Here is an 18,738-nt window from a genome sequence, read left to right as displayed (position 1 = left end):
TCTCAAGATTTAGTATCAGAAATGAGTACTGCTGAAAGAAATATAATTAGGGCAAAATGTTGCCGTTAAACGGCCAAGAGAAGGATGCTACTCTTGTCTATTCCTAATTCTACTAAACTGGTAAACCCATTTCATTTCCTTATGAAACAGACTGATCCTAAAATCTGTGATAATATGCCACTTGTTAAGTGTAGCTTATCCAAATTCGGTAGACTGTGGTCCCTGGAAATTATTTTCAAAGAATGTAAACAGTAAACATTTTATATCTCCTCCATATGAAAGCACATTTACTGCCATATTTTGTAGAGTTTGATATATTATCCCATGCATACATAAATACACCTATCCAAAAATAAGAAGCACTGCCTTTATTAATACAAGGTTGATAACAAAACATTCTGAAAACCACTGACCTTGAAAAGAGTTTCATAGTAGTCCAGTGAAATGCCACAGCTGAAAATTGAAACTAGTAATGCAGATTAAACAACCAAACTATTGTAAACAGATATGGTAGCCTGTTTGTCCATTTTGTTGTAGTAGAACAATAGATTTTTAAAAAGGCCATCTGTAGAGCTCAAGATAGCTCTAAAGGAAACTACATTAGAAAAAGAGCTGTTTCTTTAAAGCTGTTGATCTTGCTATATTCCTAACCAAATTATATGGATTTTGCAGGCATGCTTATATTCCACTCAAGATGCATTTGCTAAATTTGTCAGATTTATAAATTTACAAATATATATTAGTTTATGTTATGCTATTCAGCATTAGAAGTGTGGAGTTAAATAATCATTTGGCTTTTAAGCATGGTCCTATAGAATCATGCTTTAGTTTTTACTTATATTTTATTTTCCAAAGTATTTAAATGTCTTCTGTGAAATATATATCATACATCTGTAATTTTGAAAGTCAAATATTCAGTAAAGGAATTATTTTCCTACATAAGACGATAGTACCAACAGGGATAATTATTATATTTCTGTTTGTAGCTGAATTATTAGCTACAGTTGCAATGGATGGCTTTCTTATCTGCAGACTGCACCATTTGTACCATGTTTTCGATTCATGCAAATGTTTTCAGATTTAAATTGGCTTTGGCTTAGAAACATAATATAAACATAAATTCCATCATGATAACAGCATTTATACATTGTACAAATAGCACTAGAAAGGCACAAAAATTGTGGACTTCAATTCTGTACACATTTACTTCTTCCCTGTAAACTCACATCAATTTCAGAGTCCTTATTTAATTCCACAGAGTAATTAATTGTATTAAATCAATATACACAAAATGACTTTATATCCATTTGTAAAGTGGGACTATAGCCATCTTATGGTCATAACAATCTATAAAAAGCATTTTGGAATCTAGAAGGACTTGGTGTTGAAAATTTCACAATAAATTTAAGTTCCTATACTGTATGAATTTTAAGGCTGAAACTGTAAACAGATTACTTCATATGTTTATACAATTAACAATATAAAAATATTGTGTAAAAATAAATAGCCTAAATAGAATTTTTCTTACTATATGTTCAAATGTTTTTAGGGCAGAGTATTATAGTTGTCAATGTATTATCAACTGAAGGTAATAATTGTGCAATTAGGATTGTATGCTTTTTCTAAATAAAAAGTCTTGACTAATCATATAAATACTGTATTATAGTGAGGTAGAGGTATTAGACTTCTCTTTTGTTTTAAAGTTGGCATGAGCTAGATTTATATTTTCACTACATATTCTACACATTGTAAATACATAAACAAATTTAATAGAGGCTTTTAATTCTAAAAAAATAAATTAACTTTCAGTTGGCTACTAAAAGCTATGTGTGTTCCTTTTTCCAATTTATTTTTAAAAAGTTAATGGAAAAGTACTAGTCTGAAGTTTTAGATTGTAAACCAAAATACAGTTTTACTATATTTTGCTTTCTTTTCAACTACAAAAATCAGATCAGCTGAAAATTAGAGTGGTATAAAATGGGACCTTGTTCAATTATTGTATAAAAAACACACTCCCACACCTAATAAATGGCACGTCATTAGGAGAGGGGAGCTGCTACAAATGAATTTGCTAAATCCACTTTAATGGAACAGGATAGGATGCCAAGAAATGCTAAAAACATTTTTGTTCCCACAACAGGACATTTAAGACACTTTTGAGAACAGAATGCATGAATAAAATACGTTTTTGTTTCAAAATAAAGGATCTTATATATAATGTCAATTCTTAATTCTATCAGTGCTTACTCAGAAGTCTGTCCAGCAGGATTTTCTCTCAAGTATTGCAGGACTGATGCCTTACTAAGGTGATTTTTGTGGAAATTTGTACCTAAACCTTACCTTTTATTGAAAAACAACATCAACAACCCCTCAACAGATAAAATTCAGATGAAACCTCAACAATTCACATTTAATAAATGAAGCTTTGTTGGAAAAGAACTGTCTTATCAGAGCAGCAACTATCAAGTTAAAACATAATCCTATGCATAATCTTTTGTTTTTTCCTCTTTAGATTAGACTTGCTGAAGTGAAACACACTCAAATCTACGAAGCAAAATGTTTTTTTTTTTTTGGTGTGTGTGAATGTGAGATAGACCCAAGTTTAATTAAACGTTGATATTACTGTTTCAGTGAGATAAATGCCCAAAAAACAATTCTGAAATCGGTCTGTGTTTTGATACAGTTTCACTCTGTTCTTCCTCCAGGGCCTGAGACAAGGAAGAAGTAGAAGTAGAAAAAGCCCTTCGTGAATTCAACTTCCTCCTCGGGGCTGTGGCTATGTTAAGAAATTTATTGATGGGGGCAGGTTTCTTTAAGCCTTTTGTCAGTTCATAGAAGGCAACATCGTCAGATAAAAGCCCCAGGAAAGTGCTGGTGGAACTTAAGATAGAAGCAGCCACTTTTATGTTCTTCTTGATGGAAGGGTTCTTCTGCTCAGTGTGAAGACCAGGGTCATTTAAGAGATGTCTAACAGCAAAAGAAGAGCCTTCTTTTAAATACTGGAATGGTTTTTTCCCACTATAGTCTCTTAAGTTGACTTTGGCATTGTAAACTTTGACCAGCTGGGCAATAACTTCTTCCTGCCCGTGGAGAGCAGCAATATGAAGCGGAGTATAACCCCCGTAGGACTTAGCATTGACGTCCACGTGAATACCTCCTTTCTCGGCCATTTCTAGGACTTTGCTCAGTGTTTTGGAATTTCCACTTTTAGCCGCCCAGTGGAGAACCGTGAAGCCACTCATGAAATCTCTTTTGCTCACCAGATTCAGGTCAATGAGCAACAAGCCATGAAGTTGCTGGGACCACTGGCCGGCTGTGGCTTTCACCACCCACTGGTGCTCAACAGGTTCCAAGGGCACGTTGGCCGTGCTGTCAGCTTCCTCGCCCACCTTTAGCGGTTTCGACCCCCTTCCCAGGGAAAGGGATTTGGGCCCCATTTCGTTTAGCTGCCGCCTCTTAGCATGAGGGGAGGGAGACAGGAGGATGGCAGGGAGATCCACTTGGAGCCCATCTTCGACAGGGATCGGGTCCTGCTCAGGGCTCAGCTCCTCAGATCTCTTAGCATTGGTGGAGGAAGGGGGCACAGAGCGGACGGGCAGCATGCAGGGCTTTCGGGAGGCACCCTTGGGGGCCAAATGGTCTTTGCCACTGGGGACTTTGAGGATTTCCGAGCCTCCCCTTTGAAAGCGGTTCTTCAGCTGGAACACAGAGACAGTCGGGTGGGCTTCAGGGTCCTCCTTTCCAGGAGAGTTCAGAGGCGCCACGAAGCCGGCAGGGCAAGCGGGCGCTCCAGAATCGGCGCCTTCGGTTTCCTCGTCAGACAGATCCCCGAAGGGGATCGATCTCGGTTCCGCATCGGAGTCGTCCCGGGCCAACTGGTACCTGTTTCTTAGCACGACCAACTTGATCCCCTCCGAGACCCGCACGACAGCCACGCTGTTGACCAAGTGGACGAAGCGCTGGCGGAGAGCAGCCCGGACCTCCGGCGTCGCCTCGGGCACGTCCAACAACGGCTTGAAGTGGGCGAGCAGCAGCGAATTGCGCACCTGGCCGCCCTGTTCCCGAAGGAAGCCCAGCACGGCGGCTTGATTCAGGAATTCAGCCATGCCCGCCGCGGCCAGGTGGGTGAAGTGGAAAGGGCGGGCGAAGGCCGTGGGAGCCGCGGAGAGAGCTGGCGACCGCTCCCCGGGAGGCTGCAGCCACCTGCCGCCGCTTCCTCGGCTGTGTAAGAATCTGTCTCTGGCGCCCTCCTTTCCAGCTGGCCGAGCGCGCACGAGGTAAAGTGCGGTACAAAAACCGCCCGCCGCGGAGGTGGCTGGGATTTGTAGTGAAAAACACACCTGAGTTCGAACGCCGCGTTGTTTTCTGAAAGCGGAGGCCGCTCTCAGGCGCAGCCGCAAGATCGTCCTACCCGAGCAACAGGCGTCTCCCGCCTTCCATCCCAGCACGTGCGTCAAAGTAAGAGGAGAAGCGCCCCCTCTTGCTCTGGGGAGGAAAAAAAAAAGCAGGGGAGCGTTTCTGAGCTATTGAGGGTTGATTTTTTTTTTTTTTCCTGCAGCCCCTCTGAGACGCGCGGAGCCCTCTTGCTATGGCCCAGGTAAATCAATCGCTCCTCAGCCTGGCAGAGGCCAGGGCAGCAAAGTGGCTGGCAGCGAGTTATCCTGAGGCCTCCCAGGCGCTCTTTTACGCCTTTTAATATATGGCATTGCGTGGGCTTTCTCAGGAGGAGGAGTTCTGTTGACACAGAAATACGCTCTGAAAGATAGTGTTGGTCTGTGGCTCTCTGCAGTGTTGGAGAAAGCAGAGCAAGCTCGAAGAAGAGCATATATGTGTGAATATAACACAGAAGCCCCCTTTCTGTTGGTGCCACACATTTCCTCCCCACCACACACCACCACCCTCACTTTGCCTCTGTCTGAAGCAAGGATGGGCTTTCTGGAGCCCACTTGGTGCTCTCTCCAACTGACTGCTGTCTAATAGAAGAGAATATATATGGTTTAGGTTTGAACTGAGAAGTTGCTCTCAGTGCTTGATTGCTTGCTGGCAGATGTTTCATTACCTGACTAGGTAATATCGTTGACGCTAGTGAATGTCGGATTTGCTCCCTGTATACAGTACATACAGTCACTTGCTCTGCCAGTGTTGGTGGGGGGGCATAGTCTTCATAGTAGTTCTTGATTAAAGTATTGTTTTCTGGTTGTTTGGCATTCTTTCCTGCTTATCTGACTGCAGAGGATGTGTTCTGGGCTTTTTGTTTCCTTGTTTGTTTTTTATTGTCTGTTTTTATTGAATCGTTTGTAAATGTGGTTTATCTCTATGTGTCTGTTAATGGCTGGTTTGTCTGAGTGCAAAGTTTCCAGGAAGTCCCTAGAGTTTATGGAGTTAGCTTGGTTGAGGGGTGTCAAACTCAATTTCACTGAGGGCCGCATCAGCATTGCAGTTGCCCTGGAGGGGCCGGGTTGGTGTGGCCAGAGTGGGTGCACCTACTGGGTGGGTGTGGATGGAGTTGGTGTGACCTACTGGGTGTGTGTGGCCAGTTCTACATCATTCACGTTAAGGGTGCCTATGGGGGCCTGGGCAGGAGTGGGACAGATCTGAGGGTCTCTGGCAGAAGGGGTGGGACCAGGGCAAGTGCCAAGACATGGTCCACTGGGGCAAATGCCAAGATGGCCACCACAAAATTGTACATTGGCTTCCAACTGGCCTGGGCCAGGGCCAAGGCAGCGGAGGCGTTCCCTCACTGTTTCCAGGATGGTTTCGCGGGCCACATGAAACCACTTCGCGGGCCGCATCCAGCCCCTGGGCCTTGTGTTTGACATGTCTGGTCTAGGATATTGAGTTTCCCAGTTGAAACTATGATTGAGTCTGTCCCCATATTGTGAAATTAAGGAGTTTCCATTGCATCTTCTGACTGCTAGTTGATATTCATGGATGAGTTCTGCTAGTCTTCTGCCTGTCTGTCCAACATAGTGGCTGTTACGGTATGTTATAGAACAGTGGTTCTCAACCTGTGGGTCGGGACCCCATTTGGGGTCGAATGACCATTTCACGGGGGTCGCCAAACAAGGCTGTCCGCCATTTTCCCCCCTTTTCTTTGGCCATGCCCCTGGCACCCGGTGATGTATAAGTGGTTGGGGGTCACCACAACATGGGGAACTGTATTATGGGGTCGCGGCATTAGAAAGGTTGAGAACCACTGTTATAGAATGTAGATGACTCATTTTTTTCCCCTTGAGCCCCTGAGTCTTTTGGTTCACTTAAGATATTTTGGAGTGCTTTAGTTCAGGGGTCCCCAACCCCTGGTCTGTGGACCGGTACCGGGCTGCGGCATGCCAGTATGCCAGCAACTGGTTCGCACACACAAGCAAATCCTGATGCGCGGGATGCAGGCAGCACACAAAACCACGCCCTCTCCAGGCATGGAAAAACTTCTCTTCACAGAACCGGTTTCTGATGTCCAAAAGGTTGGGGACCTCTGCTTTAGTTGGATTGTATGCTGTGGTGATACTTTATAGTTGTAATAGTCTGTGCATATTTTTGAGGTGTTTTTGATGCATATCGGTGTTATCCTTTTTCATAGCTTGGGATGGTTGTGCTGTAGTGGGTTGAGTGGTTAGGCACTTAGAGGTGCCTGGATATCCATTTTGTGGAAGATGTTGGTCTGTTTCCTTTTTCTGGTGTTCTGGATTGCTGTAGTGTGTTTGTGCTCATCTAAATAATGTTCTTACATAACTCTTCTTGGTTGTTACTTTGACAGTGGAGTGCTTGGATAGTGTGGGTGGTTTTTTTTTATAGAACTGTATTTTTAATTTGCTACCATTTCCTATGCTGGTGAGAATATCCAGGAAGGGTAGTGTGTTGCTGTTTCCTTCTTCGCTAGTGAATTTTATTCTTTTAAAGATGTTGCTGATTGTTTCATGTGTCTTCTCTTGTTCCTTTCTTTTATTACGACAAAGGTGTCATCCACATACTTTTTGGTTGCATGTATGGGAATGGTATAGTTTCTAGATGCTGCATTGAAGTCTCTGCTGTGAGTCCTGAGAGTAGGAATCCCATGGGCGTTCCTTTGAATTGTTGATATATATGGCCATTAAACTAAAAGTAGGTAGAGAAGCAGAAGTTCAAGATTTCCATGATTCTGGGTATTTTGATCTTAGTGTATTTGGTAAGGTTAAATGTATTGTGTAGTACTGCTGCTATATAGATTCTTTCAATAGATCTGAGCCTTGGATTTAAGTTGTGCTGTGATGTCAAATAAAACTATAATATCACCTTCTATTATTGTGTCTTTGATTTTCCAGAGCATTGTAGTAGGACATTGTTAGAATATTCACTCCCCTCTGTGAGATGTCCAAGCTTTTTTTTTTGTAATTATTTTAGCTGTGTTGTATGTTGGGGTACCTAGTAATGATATAACTGGATAAAGAGGTATGTTGGACTTCTATATTTTGGGGCACCCATAGAAGCATGGGCCCATTGCTTTTCATCCACCCTCTTCTTCTTTTGTGATTTAATCTTGATAATTGTGGTAAATTCTTTATCTGCTGGGAAGAGGAGGATGCTTTGGTCTTTCTATAAGTTTTGGGGGGTTGCTCTGTCCTCTGTTTTGTGTTGGTTCTGATTCTGTGTTCTTCTGGTCTTCGGTATGATTGTCTATCTTATGTTTTCTTGGGTCCCAAGGGCAAGTCCTGTGATTTCAGATGCTGCTTCTAAGGCTGAAAAGAATTCTAATCAGCACCATGTAATTTATAGTATAGGTAGTCCTTAACTTACGACCACAATTGAGCCCAAAATTTCTGTTGTTAAGTGAGTTTTGCCCCATGTTACGACATTTCTTGCCACTGTTGTTAAGTGAATCACTGAAGTTAATAAGTTAATAATCCGGATGTTAAGTGAATCTGGCTTCCCCATTGACTTTGCTTGTCAGTAGGTCACAAAAGGGGATCACATGATCCCAGAACATTGCAATCGTCATAAACAGGAGTCAATTGCCAAGCGTCTGAATTTTGATCATGTGACATGGGGAGGCTGCAAAGGTCGTAACTGTGAAAAATAGTCACAAGTCACTTTTTTCAGTGCCATTGTAACTTTGAACAGTCGCTAAATGAACTGTTGTAAGTCGAGGACTAACTGTATAGTTCCTGAAGGATATTGCATTCTGGGGAAAAATGCTTTCTGAAGAATTTTGTTTTCTGGAGAATGCTGATTGCTCTGACTGCTGTCTTTAAGAAATGATTATGTAGGAAGGTAGTATGTTCCAAAGCAAAATACCAGATACAGGTAGTCCTCGACTTAGAACAGTTCATTTAGTGACTGACCAAAGCTACAACGGCACTGAAAAAAATGACTTAATGTATTTCACAGCGACAGCCTTTGCATCAATCCCATGATCACGTGATCAAAATTCAGATGCTTGGCAACTGGTTCATTTTTATGACCTTTGCTGTGTCCCAAGGTCATGTGATCCCCTTTTGCCACCTTTTCACAAGCGAAGTCAATGGGGAAGCCAGGTTCACTTAACAACCGGGTTACTAACTTATCAGCTGCAGTGATTCACTTAACAACAGTGGCAAGAAAGGTCAGAAAATGGGGCAAAATTCACTTAACAAATGTTTCACTTAGCAACAAAAATTTTGGGCTCAGTTATGGTTGTAAGTTGAGGGCTACCTTTATATACAGGGACCATCCTCAGCATGGCAGAGAATATCTGGAAGAGCTATGGCACACCTAGGCAGCCATTTTGAGAATAGGAAGAAGTCTCCCATGACAGCATTTTGCTGACTGCCTCTGTCCTATGGTCTTAAAATTTCAGATGTGCCCACTGACCAATCTCTAAAGAAAAAGTGCAAGGCAATGAAACAAGATGATGGAGATTCAGAAATCAATTATATTGCCTTGTAGTAGCTATACCTTTGTGCCATTGTAGGGGTGTGAGGAAGAATTAAGGGTGTGAGGCAATTCACGTGGGCACGAATGTTCCCATCAATAAGCAAGTCCCAAAGCACTGATGTCTTTAGAGATGTGCACAACTCTTTTTTTTAAGTGTTATAAATCTATTTTCAAATCAACTTACATAAAATCACAGATCTGCACATTCTGTTGAATTATAGTTTGATTAGTGGTTGAGGTGTTGGTGTAGGAAATAGAAGACTGAGTTCTAGTCCCACCCATAATAGCCAGCTGGGTGACTTTGAGCCAGTCAATCTCTCTCTCATCCAATGTACCTCACAGGGTGGTTGCTATGGGGAAAATAGGAAGGAAAAGGAGTATTTGGTATGATCAACACCTTGGGTTACTTATACAGTAATAAAGGTGGGATTTAAGATCTAATAAATATACTAATCACTTGGAATTTAACCTGTTCAAAAGAGAGGTATGAACTAGCAACTCCTTGAAATAAATTCAGAACTCACAAGGGTTGCTCTAGGAGAGCACTGGCACTGATTCATCTGAATCCTATAGAAGGTATTAAAGAGCACCATCTGAAGTTGGTAATGGACGAGGAGAAACAAATTAAAATGTAATCCAGCTAAGATACTCAAAAAGCAAATACGAAACAAGAGCAAAGTTACACTTTAAAACATACCCAATAAAACTGAGGCCTTTGCCTTTGTTCTCTTGTGTTTATGGAGCCAAATTTGACTAGCTTCAGTAGGAAAAAAAATGACCACAGTATGAACAAATGTGTTCTTTAACTTCTAAAGGAAGACAGCAAAGTAAAGTGTTTGCTTGATTTATATCAGGATTTTCTTAAGTAATTAATTATTTTTGCTCCCAGTTGTTATGCCAAAACCACAGCTTTCAGAACAATTCCTGAAGCTTAGAAAATGAGGTGTCCTTAAGGTGTCCTTAAGATGTATCTGCTTAAGTTGCAGTTTTAAGGAGCGTGGATTGCCTAGCCCAGTGGTGGCGAACTTATGGCACGGGTGCCAGAGGCGGCACTCAGAGCCCTCTCTGTGGGCACCCACACCGTCGCCCCAGTCCTAGGCCTTCAGCTGGGTTTTATAAAACCTTTTCGCTTTAGGCCTCCATCGCCATGTGCAAAAAAAAAAAAAAAAAGGTTCAATCAATCAGTCAATTTCAACTTCTCGTGGGAAAAAAAAGATCTTGCAAAGTTGGAATTGATTGATTGAACTTTTTAGTCCCATCCAGTCTGCTGTTACCATTGCAGACATGCCCACCCAATGGGCCACGCCCCGCCAATGGTCCACACCCAGCCAATGGGCCACACCCACCTGGCACTCGATGATGCATAAGTTGTCAATGCTGCAAATACTGTATATTCTTGCTTTGACAATATGCAAAACTGTTTGGCATTTATTGGGTTAATACTTAGCTTAGACTGGGCGGGGGAAAAAGCCCGGGAAAGAAAGAGGAAGTAAACTTTTGACCTTCTCACTAATTGGATAATGTGACCTGTGACTGCATGAGAAGGGAGGGGTTGAGCAAGGAAAGCTTGATGCCAGCGACCGGAAGTTCAGATTCTGGCATCAACTAGTCCAATGGTGACCGGCATAATTTGTAGCTCTGCAAATAAAGACTTTAGGAAACATGCCTGAAAGTTCTTTGAAATGCTTCATTAGTCGGAACTTGTGACATCATGCCAGAATCCACACTCTTTTCAAACGATCTACGTCCCGATTTATCAACAGCAGCCTCGGGGGAGATCTCATTATGGAGAAAAAAAAAATTGCCTGAAACCAGCCCCGTAGCTGCAGCAGTTTCCCGGGGGGGGGGGGGAAAGGGACAGCCAGCAAGGCCGGGGGAGGGAGAAATTTGGCAGATTTCCCAGCTGAGAGCGAAGACTTCAAAAGCAGCATGGACAGATAACACAGTTATGGGTGAGTCATTGGAAAGATTTCAAAACTTAGAAATGAGAAACAGAAAACAGTCCCTACAAAGTGAAACCTTCATCCCTAAGAGAGAGAATCCCAGTTTGAATCCTCTGCAACAAAGGGGAAATTGGGTTCCCCAGCAAGTGGCTGATCCATGTCCTCTGAACTTACCACAGCCAATAGAGGCCTTGCAATGTCTTGGGGTGGTACAGAAGCCAGGAAATCAGCAGCTGGGGGGAGAACAGCCACAGCAAGGAGGTTGGCCACAGCCCCCAAACGTGCAACCCCTGGGCATAAATCTGCAGCCAGGTTGGGGCCTACAGCAACTGGGGTGGCCACAAGAGCGATGGGGAGCCCAGCAGGAAGCCTGTCAGACCCTGCCTTTGCCAGCCAGAGACCCCAACCCTGAAGAGAGGGTGAGTTCCAGTCTGAGGCATCTGCAGCAATGGGTAGATGGGTTTCCCCAGCAGATGGATGATCAGCAGCAGCAGAGGGCACCACCACCCCCTGCAGTCCAACAACAGAGAAGACCACTACAACCCCCACTTGCGCAGCCACCATTGGGAGGCCTACAGCAGCAGGGGGTACCATCCAACCCCGCTGGCCAGCAGCCATGGAACCAGCCCCAGTGGGGGCCACAGCAGCCTGTGTTTGCACCACCCTTCAGTGCAACGTTTGATGGGGACCCAGAGAAGCTGATTTTTTTCCTCAACCAAGTGCGTTCTCATCTAAATCGCTGGGCCTATCTCTATCCGGAACCAGGGGCCATGGTTGACGTCATTGGGGCCAACCTGGAGGGAGAAGCATCTGAATGGCTGAACAATCTATATAGCGAGCAAGCCCTCGAATTGGAGGATCCCCATCTCTTTCTCTTAGGACTGAGAGAACGATTTGAAGACCCATCCATCGGCCTCAAAGCAGCAGGACAAATTCACAAGATAAAACAAGCAGGGAGGCCTGCCCTAGAGTACGTGCGAGAGTTCCGCAAGATGGCAGGTCGAATAGAGGGGTGGCCTGAGCAGTCCCTCATCCATCACTTCATCGAGGGATTAGATGATCACCTCTCCCAGGCTTGCATCTATCGAGAAGTACCTGATCGGCTGCAGGAGTGGTACCAGACGGCCGTGAAGCTGGATGTTAAGCTCTCTCGCTATAAAAAGCCTCCCCCACAGGAACCCGAACAGCAACCAGAGCTACCTGAACAGCAATCACCCCCACGAAAGCCTTCAACCACTGCAAGGGCTGAGAGACCCAGGCCACCTGCACGCCCTTCCTTCGAGTGTTTCCGGTGTGGACAAGGAGGACACCGAGCGGCCACCTGTCCAGTCCCCTACCCTCGACTGCAGAGCAAGCCAGGACCGGCGATGCAAAAGAAACCTGCTCAGCGGCTACCAAGAGAAAAATCTAATCGACTCACGCAAGAACCAGTCGCCCAGGTTACACCCCACACACAGGAGAATGCCAAGACTCCAGGTGGACCTGCCCCTGCTCTTCCCTTCTTTGATAGCGACGATGAAGGAGAAAACGACCCAATGGTGAGTCAACAAATCCTGCCTTTTTCACTGCCCGCCAAACTCGTAATCCCTATGTCTGGGGCACAAATAGACTTAAACGTACTAATTGATTCGGGATGTACCCGCTGCATTATTAGTCGGGCGTTTGCCATGAAAATGGGCATAAGGGCAAAACAGCTTTCCAAACCGATGAGATTTGAGCAAGCCGATGGCTCCCTGATGGGAGGGACTCTTATTACACAATTAACTGAGCCTTTACGCCTAGAAATAGGTGCACACTGGGAGTTTATTCGTTTCCTGGTGGCTCCAAAGATGACCGAGGCAGTGATCCTGGGACTAGCCTGGTTGGACAAATGGAAGCCATTTATCTGGTGGGAGAAAGGAATGAGAATTGTGAGACTACCTATAGGGCCTGATCCCCCCATTGATTCAACAGATGTTACTGGGCATCTTAGGCCACCCAATGAGCGAGCGCACATGGCCGTCTCACTGACCCCAGGTGAACCAGTCATCCCCAAAGAATACTTGGACCTGGCGGAGGTGTTCAGTGAAAAAGAATGTGACATAAGTGGGTTTTGGGTTGCAGTTTGGGCACTTAGTCTCTAGAAGTTCTCCATCACTGGCCTAACCTGCCCTATTTATTTGGAAAAAAAATATCTATAGTGGGATACTGTACCCTTTTGAGGCCAGAGGGCACATTTGGAATTTTGAGAGCACCTTATGGACATAAAATCACTGCCACAGTGAATGTGGCTAGTCATAAATCTCCTACCTAACAAGAAGCAAGTTGGTGAACTTGGATCTCCACTACAGTCTCTAGACTGAGGGATCCTTGGCGCTCTCTGAGCTTGGTTGTTTTCTTGCAGACGTTTCATTATCCAAACTAGGTAACGTTATCAGTGCTAGTCAATGATTGGGTAATGCAATGTCTGCAAGAAAACTATGCTCAGAGAACACCAGGGATCCCTCATTTCAGCCCTGGGCTACAAATATTCTCTTTCATTTTCTAGACTTTCAGGACAAGTTTCTGCAACAGCGATGGTCTAACTCTGGAAAACAGGGCATGCTTTTTATGGTTTTATCCTTATCTTGTACTGAAGTTAGTTATAACTGTATGTTAAATTAAAAAAAAAAATACTGCTGCTGCTTTCTAGGCCTCCATAGGAACTGCTTGGTTCAGCTATTCTCAGTTAAGGCAACTGCCAGTATTCGTTCTAGTAATAGGACAGGTAGTAGAACTCGTACTTATAAAATACCATTATAAGAAGTGCAGTTACCAACATTCTTAGAACATCCCAAGATGTCTTAACGCTTTTCTTTTACTGCAAGTGGAGAAAAAAGACAGAAGTGCATTCCATAATCCCAATCAACATTCAGTGAGGTTAAGCTCATTAATGGAAGGGTGGGGGCTCTGTTCCAGTCTAAACTGGCTGCAACCATGGGCACTGGCAGCTGCACTCAAAGTTAACACAGTCAGTTTGAAATCGCTTTGCAAACAGATTGGCTGATTGAAGTGGCTTGGTCTACCTCAGCTCTTTGCCAAGGCAGAACAACTTGCCTCTGCTGGCAATCTGCATTCTTAATATTAACTATTTGATTAATATTAAATAGTGATTAAATACATTTGAATTTTATGACTCTGCCCATTTTACTTGGAATGTAGCCCTGAGTGTGTTACTCAAAGGCCAACTCCCAGAAACTTCTCTGCCTGACATATTTGCCTAAAGTGAAACACATTTATTTACCCACACATTTCCACTGGCATACGTAGACACCCTCCTATAGATCCTTCACACCATTTCGGTCCCTGTTCACTTCTATGTCACTGTTGGACTTGAAGGCATTGAAAATCGTCATTGCTCACCACTCTTTTAAGAACAGCCTTTGAGGGAGGGAAATGCCTCCAATGTCACAAAATACAGTTTCAACTCCTTGATGTCAGTGGATGTTTATTTTAAAGTGTGACTGGATTATAGGCTATGTGCAACTTCATATTCCCTCTTACAATTCAAACTTCAAATGGAGAGGGGGGGGGGGAAATCATTTTTGACCAAACCAATTTGCAACAAATTCTGTGCTTTCCATATGCTAATACTCTCTTAATACAATGTAATCCTCGTGTTGCCTTTTCAAGTTTACAGGCTAATTGTGAAATTTTGTAACCCTGCCTTTCACATTATTGATCCTTTATCCCCCCCCCCCTTTGCCTAGGATACTTGTAACGTGTGTGGGAATTTTGTGGAGATGACCTTTTTTGCAATGACATTTAGATATGAAGGGTTGGTTCCCAGAGGAGCTACCTTAAGACCTACTGTACATTATCTACTTACTTATCTTCCTGTTCAGTTAAGTAAATATATAGAAATACAATAAATAGTCTTTCAAACTAGTTAATGAAATATATAGAAGCAATATGATTAATTAAAACAACTGCAGGGCTCTTAAGGGAGTATCCCATAAGGGTGTGTCTGAATGTATTCCTTTTCTTCATATAATGATAGGGCCTCTCAGGCATTTGATGGACTTTTGTTTTCCCTTTCAGACAAGACTGCAACATTTGCTGATGGTTGGCTTTGTGACAAAAAGGTATTCAACAGATTACGTACAGTAAGTCTCACCCCCTCCCCGTGTGTGTGTATGTGTGTGATATTTGTTGAGCTACTTTGTGATAAATATAAATGTTATCTGCTGAGAGCAAAGATTAAATAAAATAAGGGGTGGGAATTGTCATTCTCTATAGCAGATTTTTAATGCTAAATTACATGCTGGCATTCTAATATTGTTCCATTCTTCCACAGCTGGTTGCAGAGATCTAGATATGTGCAACATGAAAGGGCATACTTTTCAAGATCCACGTGCTATAATGTGTCAAAATATATTAAATAATGAGACTGAATTTATTCCACAGACCTTTACCCTTGACTCCGGGAAGAAGCAAGGCCAAGCTTACAATGCAAGCTGATGTAGGTTTAATCAGAAGTAAATTCCCATTGGGTTTTAAAATACTAAAGCACTCAAGATATGAATTATTACTAATGCAGATAAAAGAGGATTTTTGGAAAAAGCAAACATAGGAATCTCTGTCCCAAAGTGCTTGCAGTTTCAACATCAGAGGAAGGGTAAGTGAAATACAGGTAGGACTGAATGAGAACAATGTTTGTGTGTATTTCAGTTTACTCTTGCTCTTTGTAAAGGTCATAGAGGTTAAATGACTATGTCAAAACATAGTCTTTTAGTTTAACCTAAAAGTTCAGGGTCAGTATGAGAATATTTCTAGCCCAATGTTCTTTCATAACCAAACTTTACTGCAAGTATTTGAAGTATTTTTTCCTCTGTTGTAAGAAAAGTGTAGCATTGTGTTGCAGTACTGTTGGAAAGAGGAATAGCAAAGGCATAATGTGAATTTTTCATTGCAGCTTGAATGTTACTAAATAGAAAATTAAAAGTTTTCTTTGCAAATGGTGGAAAAGCTAATCCTTATTTGCCATCTGTGAGGGTGATATGGTGGCATTTTTAAATCTTCAAAGAGGAACTGATCTGCTCCTAAAATAGAATCTTCTATTCTATGAGTAATGGAATTATAACAGTCAGCGCTATCAAATTATTATATTTTTCTTTGGAACAAAGGATATGCTATGTGAAGGCAAAGAACAATTGTTTAGAGGAGAGACTGGTAAAGTTTCAATAGACCAAAATAAATAAATAAATAAAAATCAGATAAGAGCTTGAGGAAGAGACAACATTCACAGATAAAAGGCACCATTTAAGTAGAGATTCTCATGAATCAAGAGCCAATTCTACAGTGTATTGTGCCATATAAAATAATGAACAATATCACACATTGTTTTTCAAGAAGGCAAAGAGATCACTGGATTGTATTATTGTTGAAGAAAAATATTTTGTCTAAGCTAAGTATTTTATTTAAAGTTAAGGATGGACTTGACCTGATCAATATTGTGAGTTGATGTTCTTCAGAATTCAGATAGAGAAATCATAAGACAATGTTTCAATCTTCAATTATTTTGTTCTGTAGGAAAAGGGATGTGGAATTCCAAGTGTCTACAGTTCAGCCTTTTAATATAAAAAGGAGAGAATTATGGAACTATGTAGTATTTTTCAGCTACTTTTAGAAATAATAAGAAAGAATTATATGACATTTTTCTGAATTAGGTATATTGCAGTTTTGATTTCCATGCCTGGGTAAAAATGGGAGAAGAGAATGGTGCTAATTTTGTTGTGAGATATGAAATTTGACATATTACTGTAAGTATTCTCTAGAAGAATAGTAGATGATAATGATGATAATTAGGTTTACATTTCTGGTTGAAGGATTGAAAATTAAAGTGGAAATACAAATGATAAACCAAGAGAACGACCAAGATAATGAGTTTTTATTGGATTTACAAAAGAAGAAGTCTTTGGGTAGAAAAGAAAAAAGAAAAATTGAGAAGACATCAAATCCTGCAACAACAAATGAATTAAAGATCAAGATTGTTAGAAGTAAAAGAAAGGAATATTTTTATTTGACCAAAGTTAAAATCAGATATTTTTCTAAAAAGCTCTGGTAACTCATTGGCTACTTTTTGCTGACACCAGTACTGAAAAGTTGATGATTTATGAATTTGCATTTAGATAAGAGGTTATAGGAAGAAGAGATGTTTCTTTATAACCTTTTAGGAGTTGAAGAGTTATTTGTTTATATTGTGATGAAAACCAAAAATAATTTATCTTATTTTCTCCTTTTTCTGTTTTTCTTTTTCTTTCCTTCACTTGTTTATTTTTTTCTTTCCCTTTTGAGTTTAGTTTGTATTTGCTTTTACTATTGTAATTAAAATCTCGATAAAAAGTATTTTTTAAAAGGAGGAGAATTAAATTGCAAGTTATACTAGATTGGTTAAAAACCAAATGATTACTAACAGTATTTCCTTTTTTATGCAAGAAGTTAAATGAAAGTGGGACAAGAAATTTAATACTAATAACTGCCTTTTTTTCTGAGGCTGCACTGGAATGAGAATAGAAGTAAAAAGTGGGGCTGTAAATGACTTGTTTGAGCAAAATCCAACTCTGATTTTAATTTATTTAAGCCCATTGGTCAATCAAATATAAGGTAATATAATATGTGTATCATTATGAAAGCTGTCTAGGTGTCCAAATTGTAAATGATGCATTACAGTAATGTATGTACCTCTGTTCCAGATAAATTTTCTTTCTACTGCATATGCCCACACAGGTGAGTCAGCATACAGTTCTAGAGTTCTCTACTATTACTATAAAATGAGTTGCCTAGAAGATCACAAGCTGCTTTGCAAGATAATTATGGAGGGAAAAGTAGTTTCTATCAGAACAAGGGAGGTATATTTAATTGTAACAGAATCTACAATTATTTAGGATGCAGGATAGCTTGGTCATAAGAAGCCTCACTGATTCTAGCATAGCCACAATAAGCATAAAATGATATAGAAATGCATTTAACTTAAAGGGATTAGTATGGTCTTGGGTAGGTTTATTTGTTTGTTTGTTTGTCCAGATTATTTAGCACCTACATGGGATACAAAGGTCATGCAGGCTCTCATTGGTTCCTCAGAACATGATCTTGCTGAGTAGCTAAACCTTCAAAGAGAGGGTTCTTTTCACATTTGTAAACATGACTAACGATTGTGGAATTAAGGGTTTGTTTTAAACAGAAGAGACGTGTGTGGAGTTACTTTGAAAAATATCAGGATTCTGTGTCCCTTATAGGCAAGTGATTTTAAGTAAGGAGAGCAGATATAGGATAGGCATTTAATATTCTTGTACAAAAAACGTTATGATATGTCATGGAAAGTTGGCCTGTAGCTAAAATGAACAGCTACAAACCAAGAATGTTTGGAATTTATATTTTTGACACTACCCTGTGGCCTGCTTCCTTTAGGTTGTAAGCTCACTATGGCATGTGATGAGATCTTATTGAGAGCCCAACTTTTTACACAGATACTGATGCCATGTTGTTACCCAGTATTTATAGAATGAATTTTAAAATTATCAGATGGAGCTTATGTACTTGCAGCCTCACTGCACTGCCATCTTATCGGAAGCTGGAGACCAACTTAGCCAGCACAATCAATCTAGATAAAGGAATAGTTCATTAAATCACTGAAACCGGAAGAAAATTATTTCAGCTACTGATCAACATGTGACATGAAAATATTTATGCTGTTCATGTATAAAGAATTATATTACACAGTCAATTTCTCACATGATTTTATATAATCCTGGGATTGCATAATGTTTAGGATATTAAGATCCATTAAACAAAATTTGTTTCATTAATGAATAAGACTACACTGAAATGTAGATTCTAAAACAGAAATAAAAATCACCAGTAGTCCTTATTTAGAGACTGCCTTGTT

The 18,738-nt window shown here is 41.3% G+C and overlaps 1 protein-coding gene across 1 annotated transcript; it reads right to left on the bottom strand.

Moving 5' to 3' along the window:
• Positions 1 to 353: 353 nt before the first annotated feature.
• SOWAHA (sosondowah ankyrin repeat domain family member A) lies at positions 354 to 4,870 on the bottom strand. The gene has a single exon (XM_039351091.1). The coding sequence runs from the start codon at positions 4,104 to 4,106 to the stop codon at positions 2,628 to 2,630; it is 1,479 nt and encodes a 492-aa protein (XP_039207025.1). The 5' UTR covers positions 4,107 to 4,870; the 3' UTR covers positions 354 to 2,627.
• Between the last annotated feature and the right edge of the window lie 13,868 nt (positions 4,871 to 18,738).

This window comes from Crotalus tigris, unplaced genomic scaffold (assembly GCF_016545835.1).
Source record: "Crotalus tigris isolate CLP2741 ecotype Arizona unplaced genomic scaffold, ASM1654583v1 scf7180000017568.12009008, whole genome shotgun sequence".
Taxonomy (NCBI): Eukaryota; Metazoa; Chordata; class Lepidosauria; order Squamata; family Viperidae; genus Crotalus; species Crotalus tigris.
The sequence above is the reverse complement of the archived record's forward strand: the minus strand, read 5'-3'. Positions and strand labels throughout refer to the sequence as shown.

Coding starts and splice junctions, on each gene's coding strand:
- SOWAHA (XM_039351091.1), bottom strand. CDS start 4,106: ATGGCTGAATTCCTGAATCAAGCCGCCGTGCTGGGCTTCCTTCGGGAA.